This window comes from Bactrocera dorsalis, chromosome 1, assembly GCF_023373825.1.
Source record: "Bactrocera dorsalis isolate Fly_Bdor chromosome 1, ASM2337382v1, whole genome shotgun sequence".
Lineage (NCBI taxonomy): Eukaryota > Metazoa > Arthropoda > Insecta > Diptera > Tephritidae > Bactrocera > Bactrocera dorsalis.
Window position 1 is genome coordinate 112,389,171 of NC_064303.1, and position 21,752 is coordinate 112,410,922.

At 36.0% G+C, this 21,752-nt stretch overlaps 3 protein-coding genes across 5 annotated transcripts; 2 read left to right on the forward strand and 1 right to left on the reverse strand.

Annotated features, from left to right (window-relative positions):
- Positions 1-3,324: 3,324 nt before the first annotated feature.
- Positions 3,325-6,704, forward strand: LOC105230816 (phospholipase A1). The gene is made up of 3 exons (XM_049446655.1): positions 3,325-3,501; positions 4,903-5,155; positions 5,278-6,704. Exons 1-3 carry the CDS (start codon positions 3,456-3,458, stop codon positions 6,074-6,076), a joined length of 1,098 nt encoding a protein of 365 aa, XP_049302612.1. The 5' UTR covers positions 3,325-3,455; the 3' UTR covers positions 6,077-6,704.
- LOC105230755 (sodium/hydrogen exchanger 8) lies at positions 6,090-9,392 on the reverse strand. Its single transcript, XM_011211724.4, has 2 exons — positions 8,343-9,392; positions 6,090-8,186 (listed from the first exon to the last, which is right to left on the reverse strand). Exons 1-2 carry the CDS (start codon positions 9,173-9,175, stop codon positions 6,893-6,895), a joined length of 2,127 nt encoding a protein of 708 aa, XP_011210026.2. The 5' UTR covers positions 9,176-9,392; the 3' UTR covers positions 6,090-6,892.
- Positions 9,393-11,206: 1,814 nt separating this feature from the next.
- On the forward strand, positions 11,207-21,291 carry LOC105230754 (S-adenosylmethionine synthase). Of its 3 annotated transcripts, none has more exons than XM_019991953.3 (7): positions 11,207-11,230; positions 12,706-12,880; positions 16,410-16,487; positions 17,411-17,533; positions 18,687-18,799; positions 19,555-20,234; positions 20,297-21,291. In XM_019991953.3, the coding sequence occupies exons 2-7, from the start codon at positions 12,751-12,753 to the stop codon at positions 20,400-20,402; spliced, it is 1,230 nt and encodes a 409-aa protein (XP_019847512.1). In that variant the 5' UTR covers positions 11,207-11,230; positions 12,706-12,750; the 3' UTR covers positions 20,403-21,291. The 3 variants fall into 3 exon arrangements, with proteins under 3 accessions (XP_019847512.1, XP_011210024.1, XP_011210023.1); XM_011211722.4 differs by lacking the exon at positions 11,207-11,230 and adding an exon at positions 11,924-12,323; XM_011211721.4 differs by lacking the exons at positions 11,207-11,230; positions 18,687-18,799 and adding exons at positions 11,960-12,323; positions 17,691-17,803.
- The last annotated feature ends 461 nt before the right edge of the window (positions 21,292-21,752 follow it).

Below are 21,752 nucleotides of genomic sequence, written 5' to 3' on the forward strand. Positions count from 1 at the left end.
CGAAAAGATCTTGTCCTACATCCTTAAAAGATCAAATTGACCTAAGAACTGAAGTCTCTTAGCCATCAAATCGTCGTATGATCGTGAATTGGGCTGAACAACAACTTGAAAATGATCCGAATTTTCATCGAAAACTCATTTCTGGCTGAAAGGCTTCGTCAGTAAGCAAAATATGCATTATTGATCAGGCAGTAATCCACACATACGAGTACTTCATGAGTCACCATTTTATCCTAAAAAAATTACGGTTTATGGGCCGGCGGCGTTATTTGGCCGTACTTCCTCTGTGATGATCAAGCCCCACTGTGAATGGGAATCGCACCGATCAATGGTAACCATATATTTATGGCTCAAATTGGATGAAGTGGATTTGGAGAATATGTGGTTCCAAGAGGACGGTGCCGCAAGCCACACAGGGTTTGTCACAATCGATTTATTGAAAACCAAGTTTGGTGAACGTGTTATCTCACGAAATAGCCCAGCCCAACAAGCCAGCGACAAAGGTCACAGAAGTTCTTCCTGCTTTCTTCGCATACCGAAGCGTAACGCATAAGTTTATTTTGCAGACCTGCGAACTATAGATAGTTTTTTTTATTTATTTCATAAAACTTTACGAAAGTTTGAACGGAATTAGACACGTGATAACACCAAATCACATATTAACCACTAGGTCCAAAACTTTGTAACTTTTCCTGTTTCTTGAAGCGGAAAGGACCAAAAAATAGGTGAAATAAAACACTTCATCAAAAGCCGGTTCCACCCAACTAGAGCTTTATTTCGACGTAACCTCAAAAAGGAAACTAACATCCTTGGTTTGGAATATTTAAGGGGTTACATGAATACATAATATCTCTGGAATACTATCCAAAATTCTCAAGTTAAGCCGAGTAATAATATCAGAGATACAGCCTTGAAAAACTTGCGTGCTCGAGTCGGACAGCTTTATATTCGTTTTTCTCGAAACTGTATTCGAAAAACATCTGCGTTCTTTTTCTTTCCTTCGTTGGTTTATGGTCTTAGATAAAAAACGTATTTTGTTCTTTTTTGATGAACTTGTAAGAAGATCGGCTGTCAACTTTGAGACGCCTTTTTCCGTGGGACTGACGGAAATGTCGTCGCAATTGCCGAGTTTTGAATATTTTCCTTAGAGAATTTCACAAAACCTTTATAAAATATATCTTTAGTAATTTTTTTATAAATTTTTAACTTCTTGCCCAATTATTTAGCCACCACTGTACGCGCAGAACAATTTATCAACAATACAACTTTGTGCTTTGGCATTTGAAAAAGCTTTGATTTCGAACTATTCACAATAGGCAGAGCTTGGTGAATATGCGCTTGTTCGCCACTACCGTTAATTTGACGAAATTCAAATCGTTAAACCGGAAATTTCGTAAATTGATTCGCTGAGTTTATTTTAAAAGCATTAAAGTTCACAATTAAATGGAACATTTTTTGCAGATTAATAAAAATTCTTGAAAACCAGTAAAAAACATAGTTTGTAGTGCACTTGCGTTGACATGAACAAAAAAAAAACTGGTCCAACGACTTGAAATTGAGACTCGATAAGTACTTTGCAGGCAACACGTGCCCTTAACTCATATTTCTTATATTTTATGCGGCTCATAAATGTTCCAAGGACATCATGCAGATGTTGATGTGTACAGACAACAACAACATTTAAATATATGTACTTACATGTACGTATGTATTTATTTATTTATAAATCTGAAGCATGCAATGTTGGTAACTGAAGTGATTTCTCCCGCTTCTACGTTTCCACATTTGCGGACTCAAAATAAGATAGCGAGTTCCAAAGGCAATGCGTGTAATAAGGAAGCTATCGGCGTATATGTGGTATATACTTGTGTACATATTTATGTATATCTGCAAATGGAAAATTACACTGGCACTCACCTGCAAAGAAAAGAAAAAAAGTTGCTTTATACTCGTATAGAATGCAAGTTAATTCAGAAGTCGCTAATATAGGGTGTCTTTGTAGGGGTTAAGAACTTTTATATAAACTAAAAGACAATAAATTTAATGAAATGATTTAGTTCGTACATTTTCTCACTTTGGCCGCCGGAAGAAAATGCCAAAGGTCCAGTAGAATTAAATCCATATAATTTTTAATTAGCCCTAACCTTCAAAATGTACTGACAGCTGTCGGAACATTAGTTTGTGAATTTTGAGTAATGTTTGGAGTTGTCCAAGCATAATAAGTCCGAGTTTTTGCATAGATATCTGACAGTTGGTGAAACATGGTTCCATCATTTCACTCAGAAGGCCAATCGACAGTCATCCGAGTGGACTGCTTACGAAGAGCCCGGCCCAAAGCGCTGAAGAAAAGTCGGCTTGCAAGTTTATGGCGTCTGTATTTTAGGATGCAAATGGAATAATTTTTATTGATTGCCTTGAAAAAGGAGGAACTATCAACAGCGACTATTACATAGCGTTATTGGACCCTCTGTGGTACGAAATTGCCGTAAAACGGTCGCATTTAAAGAAAAAGGAAGTGCCCGTTCACCAAGACAATGCATCGTGTCACAAGTCAGTTGCAAAAAGCGACGCACTGGGCTTCGAATTGCTTCGCATCCATCGTATTTTCCAGATCTGGCCCCCGTGACTATTTTCTGTTCTCAGATCTCAAAAGAAAGGTCGGTGGGAAGAAATTTTCATCGAACGAAGGGGTGATCGGCGAAACCGGGGCCTATTTTGAAGCAAAGGTCCAATCGTACCACAAAAATGGTATCCAAAAGTTGGAGGGTCACTGTAATAAATGTTACACCCTTCAAGGGGATTATGTTGAATAAAAAAAAACGAATTTTGCCCAAAAATGTGTTTTACTTTTGTAGGCTGGAGACTTTTCAATTTGCCTGTTATCACTAAAATCGGCATATACATACACAGTAACATATAACTTTTCTTTCCATAATGACGGACGTTAACAAGGACTCAAATAAGCTTAGCTCAATAAGATTACTTCTAAAAACATACTTTTTTATTCACGAACTCCGCTCAACCCTTTGAATATGTGGAAACCAGACAAAAAAAAGGGTGTGTACTGGAAGTAATCAAGGCGGCCAAATTAAAAGATAAACAAATCAATTACGAAACACACATACTACATACATATATGTAAGTACTAAATAGCAGCTTATAGCCGCTCATTGTCGCATCGATAAAAAGCGGATATTAAAAACAATTAAACTTGTTCTGAAACGCGAGTTGTGGCGCTTCACTACTCCTGCACACCGAGTAGATCTGCATCCGAGCCGCGTTGAATTCAATTTAAAATAGTGCAGAGTTATGTTGTCTATGGTCAGTAGCGTGCAGGACATCGTCGGTTGTGAGTGCGTGAGGCGTCTTAACGAACAGAAGAATTTTAAGAATTACTTAGCTTCTGAAGAATTATAGCACGAAGTTAAACGATTGTATTTTCTTATGTGTCGAGTATGAAATTTTTACTTTTTTACGCGACTTACTTCGCCGGCGTACTCGGTTAGTATGGTGAAAAAGCACTTGTGATAGAAAAATAAAAATTAAATTTTACATGGAGCCAAAGAGCTCAGGATCAGATGTAATAGTAGAAACAATTACTAAAGTATTAGATTCGTGATAGTTTTTAGAAATCACGTAAAACAAAAATATTCAGAAGACATTTATTTTATCAAAAAAATTATGAATGTGGACCAACAAGTGAAAGTTGTATACTACACACATATATTATATATTTGGTGGTTTTTATATTCTTTCGAATTATGAGTGGGAGTCTTAAGGGGTTATATGGGTTTCCTCGGGTGAAAATAGTATTTTTTAACAACTCTTTTCTCATATAAAAAATTAAATATTTTATTAGAGTTTTTTATTGTTACAAACATAGACAATTAACAAATAAAAATTCTGAAATTTTTAGAAAAAATTTTTTAAACTCGGCCATTTTGACGCCATTTCCGGTGACCCCTCCGAAAAAAGATGCTTTCGCGTTGGTAGAATAACTTCTTACAGGATCATCTAAACTGAAAAAATGCGTGTTTTAGTTAAAACCTTAACATAGAACTTGGACGAAGGGGAAAAAAAGTGAAAATTGGATTTCTGGCAAACATTTTTACAAAAAAATAAAATAAAATTTCAGTGAAAATTTCGCAAGATTTTTTATTCAAATAATTGTAGTCGAAAAAAATCCTTCTTCCAAGTCTTTAAGAATTTTGTCTCAAAGACCTGTGTAAAATTTCATGAAGATCGATTGAGTAGTTCTTGCCAACCGACTTCAGAAACTGTGGTTTCGGGAAAAACGTTTTTGTGTGATTCGATCGGCCAGCTTAAACGCTGCATTTTCGAAAATAATTCAAAAGTAAGTTTAAGTTGAAGATCAAACCTTTGAAAATATGCGAAAAAAAATCAATTTTTCTCCAATTAATACCGGGCATTCGTTCAACAACTTCCGCTTGACAGTCAAAGTGCGTGATATCACCTCAAGTTTGGGACAAGCGCAAAGCGTTTCACTGATTCACGATAGTCCTATTGATCCATAATTAGGAGTTGGTGGCATTGGAAACGGCTGCCGTTCTCAGCTGTCCAACAGCTAACCTTCTTGACTCTTTTGCAAAGGTTAAGTAATATCTAGACCAAGCGTGACTATCTACCGGTCGACTATTCTAAATTTGTATCTTTTGATAAAAATATATAACTTCTTTTAGCAAATAGTCGTATATTAAGGTTTGGGCGCGACAAATCGTAGATCTCGCTGTAGTGAAATAACATATCTTAATTAATACACTTTTGCAGTACTTAAGCGTATTAAAGTGATAACGATTTATATTTTAATCTTTTCCTCATTGCTCATCGGAACTCCGTTACGTGCTGTTGCATTGGCATGACTCACTGTTCAACCGCCGCTAGCCCTCAACGAAAAGACGTCAAAGAATGCATTTCAAAACCAGTTGGGTTATTGCGAGCCTTTTACAGTGGAATTAATAGCGGGACTTGTTTCGAAAGAGGCACGTCATATAATCGATCCAGGATCACGTCCGCGACAAAAACAATTGCGATACGATCTGTTTACACGGCGGAATCCACACACACGACATGTACTGTTAACTGGCGACCGCAACCGGCTGTTGGCCTCGAACTTTAATGCCACTTGGCCCGTCAGGTGGGTTGAATTTACGTAAGCAATGCAAATTCACTGGATAATGAATCATTTTGTGAACTTGAACCGTTTGCACCAGTCTTACGAACTGCATACATATTTGTGTTGCTTTTATTTTCTCTTAGATTATCCATTCATGGTTGGAATGGCCAAACCACGACTTGCTCGAATGCCGCCATTAAAGATGCATACCTCGCAAAGGGCGATTACAATGTGATCTTAGTTGACTGGTCGGATTACTCGTTGGACATAAATTATTTTCGCGTTGTTGTGGAAATTTCCGAAATCGCACACAAACTTAACGAGTTCACACGTTTCCTACACAACCAAACTGCTGTACCCTTCAGTGACATGTATTTAATTGGACACAGCGCTGGCTGCCACATCGCTGGCATGGCGGGCAAGCTACTCCAACCCGACAAATACGGTGTCATCTACGCACTAGACTCGTCTGGACCCGTACATCGCACATTGGACGCAAAATGGCGACTCGCACCAACCGATGCCGTCTATGTGGAGTCCATACAAACCGACATAGCGCTGTTTGGTTTCCCCGCCGACAACCTAGCACACGCCTCTTTCTACCCCAACTGGGGTTTGGGTCAACCACATTGCCCCAATGTGACCACAATGGAGCCGGACTTCACCTGTGACCATTTTGGCGCTTTATACTACTTCGCGGAGTCGTTGCAGAATCCTTCGGCTTTTGGCGCGATCAAATGCAAGAATTATAACAGCATCGAAAACTCGAAATGCGGCTGCGGCGCGCGTTGGTGCCACGCGACTGCCTTCATGGGTGGCGATCCGGCTGTGCCGAAGAAAGGCGTCTTCTACTTTAGCACACGTGCGACAATGCCCTTCGGTTATGGTGCGATGTGTCGTATGAAACGGCCCATCAGGCCCACTATAGCGCGTATTTCTTAAAAAAATAAAGACGTTTGGTAGTGTTTATCACATTTATTTGCTCTTAATTCTCTCTATGGTGGATTAGTCATTTACAATATGCATTTAATGTATTAGACTACACTTTTTTTTGGTTTTCGATTCACTTGAGTTGCAAAAAATCACAAAATATATATACACAAGTTATTGTTAAAAACATTTTAAATACATTCACTTTTGTATATAATTACATTACTAGTGTTCTTTGGTGAGAACTTTGCGCTTAAAAAATTAGTGCACGAAAAATATGCGACGAATGACACAAATTCGGAACATTCACTTAAATAAGGGCACGTTTTTAAGTTTGAACATGGCTGCATTCAAGCTTAAATACAATTCTGCGTACAGTTTAGTCGTGATCAGGCCTGTGAGCTTGAAGCATTTGATCATTAGGTTAAAGCAAATGGTTACGCTAATTGCGACATAAAAATACTGGAAAGTTTATAACTTAAGTTTAGTTTAAGTTAGCGTTTGGAAAGCGAAAATATGTTATGCTTAGCACAGCTCACTCATATCGTACAAATATATATGTTTGTAAATAAAATCGATAACAGCAAAAATAATCTTAGCAAATTTTTAAACCCGCCACCCTTCATTTGAGCCTTTGAAAGCCTTGAGCTCCGCATGCAAAAAACAGTTATTTAATAAAATGTATAAGAAATAAAATATTTTCCCCAGACTCCTAAATTACTAGCTCTTCGACTTTGAGCTAGACGAAAAATCCCAGCTTTCATTTGGCAAATATGTATGTGTAATTTCCTGACTTCTCCCATATTAACGGTTTTGTTGTTGTAGGACTTAGGTGCGAGGCGCACTCAATGTGCTCTGACTCGTGCTCGCCGACATGCCGAGCTCCTCGTCCGATTCGTCCGAATCCAGTGGACTGATGCGTATCGCTTGATACCATTTGTTGGTCAAATCAGCCATTTGTGATTTGCACTCATGCAGTTCTTGGCTGTTGAAGCGACGCGTAAAGAATGGTATGAAGAATTTGCGGTCCATGCGACCGAATCCACCGACGCGCGTTTGAGCGAATGACACATCTTCTTCCTCGGTCAACTCGGACAAGTGCTCTGAATCAATAGCTTGTCCCCATTCACGTGTCTTCGATAACGAAATGGATTTGGAACGTTTTCGTGAACGCGAGGCGCTTCTTCGTGCTACAGTTGCAGAATTTGCGTTACGTCCGGAGCGTGAGCGACGTTTTTTGCCCGGTTTGAGATATTTTAGTAACGGCATGGTGGATCCACCGAAGAAGAGCGTGGTGAAGAGCACAATAATTAGTGTCGTAGTGATGAGCACACGCCGCGTCTCGTCGTTTGGCAGATCCAGATGTAAGGAGAGCGCGTAGGAGATGGCACCGCGTAAGCCGGAGAACCACATGATAAACTGCATTTTGTTGGTGATTTTATGCTCGCGAAATTTGTTAACTAGAAATGCTAATGGAAATATATTACACGCTCGTCCTATTAAGCACAGCACAATCGACCAAATCACAAAGGAGAGCTCTACTTGATGCTTGAAAGAGAATATTGCTAGGCCTAGGTATGCGAAAACGCAGGTCTCAGCGATGAAAGATAGCGTACGCATAGTTTGTTGCATTGTTATCTGTGTGACGGTGGACAGATTGAAATGTGTGTAGTGAGACATGACAATGCCGCAAAATAGTATGGCCATAATTCCGCTCAGATGTATGCCCTCTGCTAATACATAGGGCGCATAGGTGAACATTAACATCATAGCGAATTCCAGTGATGGATGCTTGCGCAGATCCACATGTTTTAATAGTAAAGCCGATATGAGCGCGAAAATTACACCGATGCCGGCGGAGGCGAAGAACATTTCGCAAAACGTTTTGAGCGCTGCAAAGATTGCCTGACCAGTTGTTGCTTGCGTATTCGCGGGTGTGTTAGCCGACTGTGTAATTGAGGTGGTCAGTACAATAGAGATGGCGTCATTCAAAATGCTTTCACCAAACACCAACATGTTTAGTATGGGATCTACGTCCAAGGCGTGAAATATGGCAACAGTTGCTACTGGATCCACCGCTGATATTAACGAGCCGAAGGCGAATGATTCGGAGAAGTCCAGCCTAAAAAATAAATTATTTGATTCGGGTCATTTATTTTAATAAATACATGATTCAGTTAATTAAAAAAATTATCTCTGGTAAACATGTACACATATGTATACATACGGTCACATACGTCTTTCTGCTTATTAATTCTATTATTCCGTAATTGCTCACCTATATGCGACCTCTGCTACTCCTAGTAGATAACAACCAGCTCCTATCACCAGTGCCGAGATTGTTGTGCCAAATATTGCGAATACTAATATGGAGCCAATATTTTGAAAAAAGTTGCCCTTATGCAAATTATAGCCAGATTCAAATATGATCGGCGGTAGTAGAACCAGAAAGAATCCTGTTGGAGAAAAAACTTCTTCACGCTTCCAACTAGCATTTTCGCCCGACATAACCTTGAGTAAAAGCCCAATAAGTGCGCCCAGAAACACTACAACAATACTTTCCGGCAAATATTGGAATCCCGTCTGTAACATTGAATGTATCAACAAAATTCCAAGCATTATAACGCAGATTACGAAGAAAATGGACAAAGAAGAATTGTGTTCTTGCTCAACAGCATGCTGATCTGGTAGTGGCGGATCAGCGGTAGGTGTTGTCACATTTTGTGTAACATTTGCAGGAGTCACTGATGCAGTGGTTGTCCCGTTTGTTTGAACTTCCTTGATAGCATTTGTACCATCTATTACTGGATCCTTAGTTGCATTTGTTGTTGGAATATTTATTTGGTTAGTTGTAGCATTTATTTTCATAGCATTCTGCACGTCTGTGGTGGGTAAGCTTTGTGCGCCATTGCTACCAGCTGCATTCTGACTGGATGTTGTATTTTGAACAGAGACTGATTCGACTGATGATATTGTATTATTATTAACTGAGCTGTTATTGATTGCTGATTTCTCGATGCCATTGACATCACTTGTGTCTGCATTTACACTGCACAGTAAAGCACAAATGGCAAGCGTGAGCAAATAAACAACACGCTTTTGCTTAGCCATTGTCTAAGATTCTTTCGAAATCTGCAATTGTTTCACACTTTTTATCCTTCAGTCTTTGCCATCAAATGAATTTAACTTTATTAATTGTAAGAATTTTTCATAAAAGTTGCAATATTCAAGAAAATTCCTATGTCCTCCACTTTTCTGTCACAACAACAAAGCAAACACGTCACTTCATATTTCCACAATAATCACCTGTGTAGTTCTGTTCGCTTTTCACAATTTGTTTACCAATCGTTCGTCGTTGGACACGACAGTCGATCGTAAATGTATGCTCCATTAATGTTTAATTTAGTATTTTATAAGGAGCCGTAATTTCACAATTTCACTTTGAAATTAGTAACAATTCACTTTTCTATTAGATAAATGAAACTTCGATAATTTACGCTTAATTTATCGATTGCCGTTTATATACATAAATTATTTAAGTTTTATAATGTTTCAATATTAATATGTGATTTTGAAAATAGTTTTCTTTTTCAAAAATGTAAATAATTGGTATGTGTTCATCAGTTTTCGACATTTTGTGACAAGTCAGTATCATTCAAAGGCTCGAGTTGGAATCAATGTTAAGATTCTTGCAACAATTGGCAAATTCCGATTATTGATGCCCGTTCGTGCGAAACGAAAACATCAACAACATATAAAATAGAAATATACATTGCAAAATAAATTGAAATTAAATAAACTCATTGAATTTTGTGGAAAATGTTTTTTAATGCGTTTAAGAAAACATCAGAACGTTCCTTTGACAAAAACGTGCCAAGCATTGACTGATAACATAGACAATGCGATTATATGAATTCATTTAAATTTTAAATGTGTTGATACGGGATTTCAAGATCTTTTATTTCTATTTTTGATTAATAGTCTACGTGCACTGATAACAAGAAAACGTAACTATGAAAATACGGAATTTATATTTCCATATTTCTTGAACCCCAATTATAAAAGTCATTTGCTTTCAAAAAGTTTTGCCAGAAATCAGAACATTCAATCGCTCACGTTTCTGTCATTCATCTATTACAACTTTAAATAGCATCCGCGCTCGCGCCCCTCAAAGGAAGTTCACAAAGGTGTCAAATTTTGAAGATCTCTGAACACATAGTTTGAGATAAGAAATATTATGATGTATGATAATACTTAATAATGAGCTGTTTCTATTTACTTAAACAATATATAATTTGCACAACAGTCTTAGGAGTGCATATGCCTGATCTTTGAACTAAGGAGCTTTACTTATCAGAAATCTTCAAATTAGGCAAAGATGTTTTCATTAAGCAGAAAGACTGTAACAAGATCAATAAGCAAAAGCGAATAATATTTGTATATGCAAATACGTAAATTCAAAGCGCACTAAATTAGATGTAATGTAAACAAAGTCGTATTTATGAAAGTCATTAAATTTTATTGTACTTAATTTTTTATATAAAAGTACCTCATTTCCGGAGATACATACATAAAATTACGTATTACCTAAATGTTTTTAAATTGGCGAATTTAGTTCCTAATTTTCAACAATATGTTTGCTTAGGAAAATGACATTTTTGGTATTTTAATCACCAACCCGAAGCTACTATCAAATTACTAATTTCCTTAATCATTAACAATTCTTCATAACGGAGAACGGGAAGTGTATGAATATGACTTGGTAGGTCACATGTTCGTTTTGCGACATCGAAGAAAGTCTTGTCGTTAAGCAATTGTCAATGGACAGCCCCTGTCAAATTTTCAAAATAAAAATATGAAGAAGCTATCTAAAAACTGTCAATGGTTTCCTTTGCCAAGATGACATTCTAAATCAAAGTTTAAACTCGAAGAGAATTTCGGCCACAAATCCGTCAATGTTGTAACGCTTCGTTTTGTTAATAATAAAAATTAGAACCAGGCTTATCTCTCTATAAAGAACAGACATTAAAGATCCGTTTGTTAATAAAAGCAATTTTCGTTTAAATTCGGAGAGAACTGATAATTTCTATATATAATTAAGGAAACTGTATATAAATGATAGAATGATAAGCAATACGCTTCAGTCTGTTTGGGAGCTAACTCAGAGTAAGTTGATGTCAAAAGTTTCAAATTAACACATGGATTGATTTTTCGAAGACAATGAAAGAATAAAGTAAAAGTGAAATATTATGTATATTTTTAATGTCGAAATATATTTTTTTAGAATATGTAAAACAAATATGAAAGCTGCAAACTAAATTGAAATGTTTAAACAAAAATATTAAAATGAAATTAGCAAATCTGTGTAAAATCCCAATTTTCATTTGAAACGACATTCGACTTCGTGAAATAGAAATAATCGTGTTTTTGTAAAATTCCAAATCTGATTTGAAAACGCCTTTTTATTTAGGAAGTAAAAATAGCCGAATTTGTGTAACAATCCAAATTATTGTTGAAAACTTTTTCCGATTTGCGATATATACATACAATTTTTAAATGCGGAAGAATGGATTGATGATAAAATTTAGCTGAAATCAAATATTTTGAATATTAAAAACATATGTAATTTATTGCATGATTTTCATCTAAATAATTTAAAAATAAATAGTGTATAGTTTTATAAACCTTTTAAGAACAAAATTTTTCTTCTGGCAATAGCGAAAATTTGATTTTAATACCAATACGAAATTTGTCTTTAATACCAAATATTTGCAACTCTGAAGGAAAGGAATCGGAAAAGTCGATTTTTGAATTATCGTGTTTAAGTAGGAAAAGGAAACTTGTCATCTTCAACACATTTTGTTTGGGCAATTTTGTATTTTTGCTTTTGCTGGAAGAAAACCAAGAAAGGTGACAACCGACGAAAAGCACGAATAAAAACAAAGTAGATGATTAAATGCGGATAGCTATCATCAAGGGAAATTACATATACAACTTTTAACCTCCGCCGGCAAGTCTTTGCAGTCTGCTTCGTAGCCAACAGCAACATTCGGAATAGTAGCGATAACGAACATTGCGCCGTCGTCTCCGCTCCTGCTATTGATGGTCTGCTGTTTGCTATATAAATTCTGAGAGTGGCGAATAGGTATCGCTCTTTTTCTACCCAACCGTCAAGAAGTGCGGACGTGTTTTCTGCTTCTGGCCGAATTGATCGCATTTTTGTGTTGTAGAATTGTGTGTGTGTGACAACCAACTAAAAGTAAGCAGTCAACTACCTAAAAACAGGCAGTCAAAAATAAAGGTTCAATAGAAAATACGATAAATTTAGGAAACAGCCAAGTGATTATACGGAGTGCCAACTTAGTGTCAATTTGGGATTCTCCACGGCGAATTCACGCTAAATACTGTGTTACATAAATAAATACGGAGGGCAGCAGATTTTATTTTACAAAATATTTTTTCAAAAGCTTAGTGTAAATTTAACATCGGCATTTCGCACTGGCTCCTACTCCGCTGCCTGTTCAACCAAGTTCATTCCAATACAAAATCACTTCTTCCTTTGCGAAAAATCAATTTATTTCTACCTGCCTTTTACAACTGCAAAAACAACAAGATTTTCATCATTTGTTAATCTTCAACAGCATTTTCTCTCATACAATCGTAAAAAGTTACTTGGACCTTACAAGATGCCACTAACATCAGCTGCGACAAATGGTCACACCAATGGCTGCAATGGAAAGACAACCGATTCCTATGACATGGAGGATGGACAGACATTCCTTTTCACTTCCGAATCAGTAGGCGAGGGACATCCCGGTAAGTAATAATATTATTGAAAATAATTGAATTATTGTGAAATGTTAAGTGTAAATATGTTTAAGTTGCTTTCTATGTAAGAATGTGCATAATGAGCCGTTTTTGTGTATGCAGTTTCTACCCCCTAACAAAAATTGGATGATGTACATATGCTATACAGGTAAATGATTAATTGGGATTCATCTTTTATTGGGACACTACAACTGATTTGATTGCGTCACGAAAAGTAACCATAAATTACGATTCTAAAGCTAAAGCTACTTGTGAAATTTCCATAGATAATTAGCAGTTTTTAATGTTTGTCCTGTCTTAATTTATTTTTCTCCGCCGCTCACATGAAGCACCTACAAAATGGCGGCGTCTCATTCTTCTCTAGAATGTCGAGTACATATTCGCAGGTTTAACCGCGCTGCATGTTCTTTAACGTGGTCCTCGGCTGTATTCCATTACACTACCCCGCGACAGCCCTTATATTTGTTTTATTACCTGCGGCATTTCATGAACAGTATGTTCTTGAATTTAATTTTGATGGTGCAAAAATTAAACGTGTGTTTTTTTTTTCGTAGTAAAACTATCGGCCATCGAACGCAATTTGTATTTTGTCATTTGAACTAAAAATATGTATTTGTTTGATGATTTTTATATTTCTTTAGTATAATTCTTGCAGCTGCGAGAGTTTTTGTTTCCCTTGTGTTATGTGTTTCGTATTGCCGAGAACGCGTGTTTTGCGGCACACACAAACGCAAAATTAACTCCCAAGAATATTCACATTTAGGGTGACCAGGTAGTTGCTTGCTGATGAATGGCTCTAGTAGATTCTATACAAAGACTGTTTTTACAGATGAAATTTGTTGTCAATGTTTTTGACGTCGCTCAGCAAATGCATATAAGATTACATATTTTTATCTTTGGTATTTGTTTACATCTTAGGCACTTTAATACCCACGTGAATTAACATAAGATTGCATTTTCAACAGCTGGTCATACGAATATACATATGTATGTATATTGAAAGAATAATAAAAGCGTGTTTGTGTTATTCATGCGCACCATGTGCTTGGCCAAAGCTCCCGCAGCCTATGGCTCCCTCTCAGTGCTCTCTGTCATTTCAATATCATTAAGTTGCTCATGCACAAGCACATTTCAACGAAACACTCGCTATTGCTTTGCTTACTTCTTGGTATATTGCTCATTGAATGCTCCCAAAACCCCCATCGATTGTCTGTTTATTGCGCGCTCATTATAGTTTATGTTTTATTATTTCTTTTTACCCTTTAGCGTGGCTCTTTGTAGATTTTGATTATATATCGCAATATATTTCAGAACTTTCTGATGAAATCTGTATAAAGACCAAGATTCTGAAAACGGCGCCATCGACCAGCCTAGTCGACCTGACTTCCGTCGTTTTTTTTTAGTAAAATTAAACTACATACATACATATGTATGTATGCATGAAAAGCTGAGCTTTGTCATTTCACAGAAACCACGTGGTTGGAATATGCTCAGTTGGCTCATCAATGATTAGTTGATGTAGTTTAATGCCTTCTGTCGTCAGTTGATGATACTTTCCGTAGCTCAGCTGTTTTCGATGTATCATTAGCTCTAAGCATACACATTTGTATATATTATGTAAACCAGAAGTAGGGGGAAGCAGTGCTGATAAGGGAATAAGTTTCTTCCAACTGATTAGAAACTCGATGATCACAAAAATTGAGGTTACCACAGCATTTTGCGCTTTAAAAGTGACTTTTTTTTATAAACACATATGTATACATACAAGTTATTATTCAATAGCTGATGTTCGCAGTGTAGAAAATACCCTGATAGTACAGTACACTCTATTTGTTATTTAAAATATTCATAATCCGGTATTACCAGTAAAATTAATCAGATTTTACACCGGAAAATACGCTATAAATAGGGATTCTCGGAAATTGTATTATGACGGCGTGAAAATTTAAAACGCAAATCAATAGAAAACGGAAATTACGACCAAATTAATCTGGTTTTTCCTTATCAATTGAAATTGATTTAGATTAATTAATATTATTTACTTATAATAATTAAAATAAGAATTTGGACATAATTGTCGTATCTACTTAATTATATTAATGATTATTATTATCCGAACTTAATTATGACAATATATAATTAGAGTGTAAAATTAAGGAATAAAAACCATTAGAAGAAAAAAAAAAGAATATCTATATAAATTATTACTTAATTATTTATTAAATTTACCAACAGAAAGTTGTTTATGACTGTATTAAGATATAATATTTCACGGCGCCGCAATAAAATCTCCGTAAATCGAGACTTTATAAATATATATGATACATATGTATGTATATGCATATATGCAATTCAATATTGTTCGCATTGTGCAATAATGTTTTCTACTGCTTTATTGAAAACCTAAAATGTCTGGCGCTGAAAGTTGCAAGCTCTGGAATAATTATTACTATGAACTTTTTATGAATTTTGCTGAATAATATTTTTTAGATAACTATTTAATATAGAATGTATGAGCGTCATACTATACGGCGACGGTGTCGAATCACACACTTGTGCCGAGTCGACGCTGCACGCGCCCAATTTGATACGCGAGAATATACTCCACGTTTCGAACAGGATCGCACGAATTGCACTCTGTGTGCACATCCATACGTACATGCATATACTTATTTACATATATATTTGCTTTATGTCGCTTTTGTGAATATCTATACACATCTTCAATTTATGCTGCATAGACACTTTGGCATTGAATTTCGCTGACCGAGCGTTTAATTATATTTTGGCTAAATTTTATTTTCCTTGGCCATTTTCGCTGTGCGCAGATAAATGTTTGGTGTACTCGTATATGTAACCAGGCGATTGAAATGCGCGTGTGACCGAATACCGACGTCATTAATTTTGACCGCTATCCACATGCTTCCACCATAATTTATGTGTAAATATTGTGGTAAATGCAACTTAGAGGCGAATTTATTGCATTTTATGCAATACACTTTTTGATTTTTTAGTGTTTTTTACTTTGATCAAACACAGAATTGAGTTAGCAACAAATAATGCAATTGCACCAGGCAGGTTTTGATTTATGTATAAATAATTATAGGTGAATTGGCATTAATTTTGCAAAAATATTGCTTTTGCTCTCTTTTGGAGGCGTTAACTCTTATACATAAACAGAGCGCCCACGCTTTTGCTTATAGAACAGCAGCATTGAGACGATCACTATGTATTGGAGAACAAGCAACTATCCAGCGCATTATTTTGATATACTTAAGTTAAATAACTATGTACATATATACTAAGAGTTAGTATTTAATTTGCAGTATATTTTAATTTATGTGTGCTTACATACAAGATCAAAATTAATATTTCCTATTATTTGATGTTTATCCTAACGTAAATACATATGTATATAAATATTCTGCATATTTACTTATATACTAAATATACACAAATGACATACACTAAATACACATATTTTCACTATTTCCACTCTTCTTTTTTCTATTTTTAGATAAAATGTGTGATCAAATCAGTGACGCTATTTTGGATGCACACTTGTCGCAGGATCCCAACGCAAAAGTAGCATGTGGTAATGTATTAGTATTTTCTAACTTACTTCTTATTCATGAGAATTGTCATAAATCATAGTCAAGACGAGTTTAAGGGTTTCTATGAACTAAATCAGCATCTGCATTGTTAGGTTATGTTAGTGATATTACAAAAAAATATATATTGGAACAACATAATACATTTACAAATGCTAGTAAGTATTTCAGCTGACATTCATTGTAAAAAATGTAAATATTTCTTTGACAACCTCTAAATTTTGCTAGCCTTTCGGGTCTGAAGACACTAGCCCTAATTGATTTCACTTCTTTTTCCTTTTATAAAGTTTCCTCTCGCATTTATTTGTTATTATAGGATAATAAAACAAATAAAGAATTGAAACCTGCGAGAAATTTGAAGAACAAGCTTGTAGCATGAAATTTTTTTTGTTAAATAAATAAATCAGCACAAATAGCTGTGCGAGAAGCTCTATTAGTTCTTGATAATCCAAATCAGAATCATATGCAAGGTTTCCAGCGGCGTTCCCTTCGTCATCGTTAAGCTATTGCTCTATTTGTGGTGACGCAAAGTCAACGCGTGCGCAAAAGTTTCGCCATGTCAACACGAAAATAAACATAATGGCCGCAAACCAATTTTAACCCATAGTTTATATGTACAGCGCTACATTTGTACAGCTATAATTAATTTGTGTGCTTTGTTGATTTGTATGCAATAGGAAGCGAGGATATGTTGTAAATAGAACTGTAAAAAAACAATTCACTCTAAAGTTGGATTCTGTTATGGGTTTGTAATTTTATTACTCGACACCAAGACAATTCATAAATATTTACGGTATTAATGCGAAACCCAAATGCTCGAATGCAAATAACCATTTTTGTTTATATATATTTACACTTGAGTTTGAACACCATCTAATCGGCGCTTATTTGCCTTTGAATTTTACAGAAACCGTTGCCAAGACCGGCATGATTCTGCTGTGCGGCGAAATTACATCGCAGGCCGTGATCGACTACCAAAAGGTCGTGCGCGAAACAGTCAAACACATTGGCTACGACGACTCCTCGAAAGGTAAGTTAACGCTTGAGTTATAGCAACTGAGCAAAATTTCAGTGGCTCAAATAATTAAAAAAAAAAAAATTACACGCACACGCGTTATATAATGGTTAAACTCCCACTTGGACCCAATGATATTAAACGAAATTCCATTCATTGTAAAATTCTCAAGGTTTCGATTGGAAAACATGTAATTTACTTGTTGCAATCGAGCAACAATCCCCCGATATTGCCAACGGTGTACATGTCGATCGCAACGAAGAAGACGTAGGCGCTGGTGATCAGGTATTGGAATTAAACTAAATTTCTTACAAAAAAACGGAATTTGTTTTGTTGTTGTTTAACTGGCTGGCCTATCATACATACTGCTCATAATTTAAATTGACCAAATAGAAGAAAGAGAAATTTTAACGATAGCCAAAATAATCTTGTGCAAAGTGAAATTTGCGTCAAAGTCTAATGCATGTCAAACAGACTAGAACTATTTAGCATAACTGAAGGTTAAAATACGCAACCAGTGCAATGGCACGGTGTGCGCTGTGACGTTGCCACAGTGTCCACAGGGGTGCACCAAATCCGCTCATGGTTTCTCACAATCATTCTAAAATGAAATGAAAAAGCGCATGCCTAGTATACGGGGTCTACTACATTCATTTCACGAACTATCAAAGTGGTTTTTGCTTTGATCTGGGTTGATGTTGTGTTGTCCCACTCGCCGGAAATATCCATACATACAATTTTGTATCTTATTGCTTATCTCCTACGAATTTATCTCTATAACTGTATATATAGTAATTGAAGAAAATGCCATGGCCAGGCGCAGATTTCAATTAAATAAATGACGCCCACTAACTGTGCATACAAAAATTAAGAAATGTCGATGAAAAAACGGTTAAGACTAATTGCTTGAATTGCCAACTACAGCAAAGTTAATAAAATGTTTGATTAACTGTAATTATACGAAACCTGCTCACATCCTTCTAAAAAATGCCCTCAAGTGCCCCATTTATATATTGAAATCTCTGCCTTGTTGATTGCATAACTAAGAAATCACAAAAAAAGAATCATAAAATCAACTATTTCTATTTTGTGTGCATTTCTCTTTTTTCGTTTCAAAAATATCGTACTTTTTTACAAAATCAAAAATACCCGTTAATTGAAAATCCAGGCTTTGACTATAAAACGTGCAACGTTTTGTTAGCATTGGACCAACAATCGCCGGAAATCGCAGCTGGAGTGCATATAAATCGTGCCGATGAAGAAATCGGTGCCGGAGACCAGGTGTGAACGTGTTTACGAATAATCTCAATGCGTTTCTGTTGCTTATCCTTTATTTTTCTCTTATGTACTTTAACAAATGTAATTGAACGTGTTTGGTTTTTTCGCATAAATTTTTATTCGTATTTTTTGCTAAAAGAAAAAATATTTAAACCGTAGTGCATTATTATTTTATTGCGACGTCATCAGCATAATCGCGCGCAAAACACATACACATTCACAGACAAAGATATTCTAATGCATTTGAAGCACGAATTACATATGTATGAAATAGTTTTATTGCGCATAATTTTCCAAGAAAAATTTGTATGGAAATACTTGGTATTCATGCATTAGAACGTGCTTCACATACACATACTATTGGCATTGGTGCACGGACTCGGTGTTTGTATTTTATTTTGTAGAATCGTAAATTTCGCAAACCATTTCCAAGTTGTAAAATAACGCTAATTCGTACTTCTAAACCGAAATTCAAAAATCAATTAAAACAAAATTCGTTGTAATGGGCCAAATTTTACTCACTCAATAAAAATTTCGAAACTCTGACTTCTGATAAAGCTTCTTAGTTCATCTACTCATAAACTCATCTATGCTTTGTACTTATTGTTGCTTACTTAGTTGCACTTTTACTAACACTCTAACTGTTTATGTTGCCTTTGTTAACTACCACCTGTAGGCTTTCTGCTTTCTGCTTTTTGCATGTGTTTTTGTTAATATTTCAAGGATTTGTACTTATAGAGAATTGTAAATATTTGTAGGGTATCATGTTTGGCTATGCCACCGATGAGACCGAGGAATGCATGCCCTTAACAGTGGTGTTGGCACACAAATTGAACGAGAAATTGGCGGAGCTTCGTCGTTCGGGCGAGTTCAGTTGGGCACGTCCCGATTCTAAGACACAGGTCACATGCGAGTACCTCTTCAACCAAGGTGCCGCTGTGCCCAAGCGCGTGCACACCATTGTCGTCTCCATGCAGCATTCGGAGAAGATCGCTTTGGAGGACTTGCGCAAAGAAGTCATGAATAAGGTCATCAAAGAAGTCATTCCAGCCAAATATTTCGATGAGAACACAATTGTGCACATAAATCCGTGCGGACTTTTCGTAATTGGCGGACCGATGGGCGATGCCGGTTTGACCGGACGTAAAATAATCGTCGACACTTATGGTGGTTGGGGCGCACATGGCGGTGGTGCCTTTTCGGGCAAAGACTTTACTAAAGTGGACAGATCGGCCGCATATGCTGCGCGTTGGGTAGCCAAATCGCTGGTAAAAGCCGGACTTTGCAGACGTTGCTTGGTGCAGGTCTCGTACGCCATCGGCCTGGCAGAGCCACTTTCAATTACCGTCTTCGATTATGGCACCTCTCACAAGTCACAAAAAGAACTGCTCGATATTGTTAAGCGTAATTTCGATTTGCGACCGGGCATGATTGTCAAGTAAGTTTGTTAATATTGCGTGTGTTATTCCTTAATAACGTTTTGTATTTGCAATTTTGCAGAGACTTGAAACTCAGACAGCCAATCTACCAGCGCACAAGCACTTATGGACACTTTGGACGTGACGGTTTCACGTGGGAACAGGCAAAGCCGCTGCAGATCAATTGACTAGACGCCGGTGCTGATCAGCTAACACAGCCACCGTGTGCTAAAAAGTGTAAAGTTGCGTAATTATTAGTTGTTAATTTAATTATTTTCATTTTAATTGGCTTTTTCCTTCTCTCATGTGTGTGCACATGAGAGAAATCAATTGCAAATAATTACAAAAAGAGGAAAATGTGAAGGCAATTTAGCTAAAAGTGTATGCAAGTCACCAAAAACAAGCGTGATCTTGCGTTCCTCTTAACTACTAATTAATATAATTTAGTTTTAGTTGTCTAAAATTAACCGGAATATGAAACGAAATATCCCAATTCAAGTTCTCTTCACACGTGTCAACCGTTTTAATGTAATTTGTCTATCAACATTTTTTGTATTTGCTGTTAGAGAAATGTTAATTTCAATTTGTGTGATGTAAAATGATGTGGCGCGTCTGTGAGAGGTTCTATAGTATACAAGTATATGTTGTCAATCCTACGTAATTTGTACGCGTATCCCAAAAAAAATTGTTCGAAATTTTGAAAAACTAAATGATAAATTAAATATATACAAATTGCAATGATGTAACGCTACTTATTTTTAAACAGAAGCAAACGCTCTATCAAATAAAACGTATTTATTAAAATTTAATAATCATAATAAAATGTCAATATACCAATGTGAAACAATTTTATTGCCTCTGTATGCTAAACGTAAGTTTCCCGAATGCAAACGTCAAAGCAAGAAGCTATACATTATATTACAAATAAGAAATATTATGAACATAACCACAAATACATTGAAGCATTCAATTGTAATATTTTCACCAAATGTAAATGCAATACAGAGATGAAAAAAGTAATTTAAATAAATATCAGATCAAACAATAAAATTTCGTACAAATGTGTACAAAAAAATAGTAATTCTTATTTTTAATTCCAATACCGGTACATAAAAAACCGAACTGGGCTTAAATGCGATCATGAGTGGTCGACATTCTTCAGTATTATTTGTGGAATATTTTGCGCAAATACAGCAATAAAATGTTAATTAAATAATTTTTTTGTTCATGCAATGCTTCGAAGCACGCCGAAGGCGCAAATGGCGCCACTTATTATCAGCAAATTTCGCTAATTTGAAAAACAAGCAACAACTGTCCGAAAAACAGCATTGTGATGTAGTTTATGGTGTAGACAAATGATAACGTGCGATTTGCGCAGTTATTTACCTTTATCAAATATTCGTCATCATCAATTTCTAAGCATGTGAGCTCAAAGTTTATCAAGAAAATCATACAACTTTGACGAAATGTGTGATATTCTTAAAAACCATAAAAAAGTGAGTAATTGCAGTCTCTCTCGAGCCGCAGAGTATTTGCTC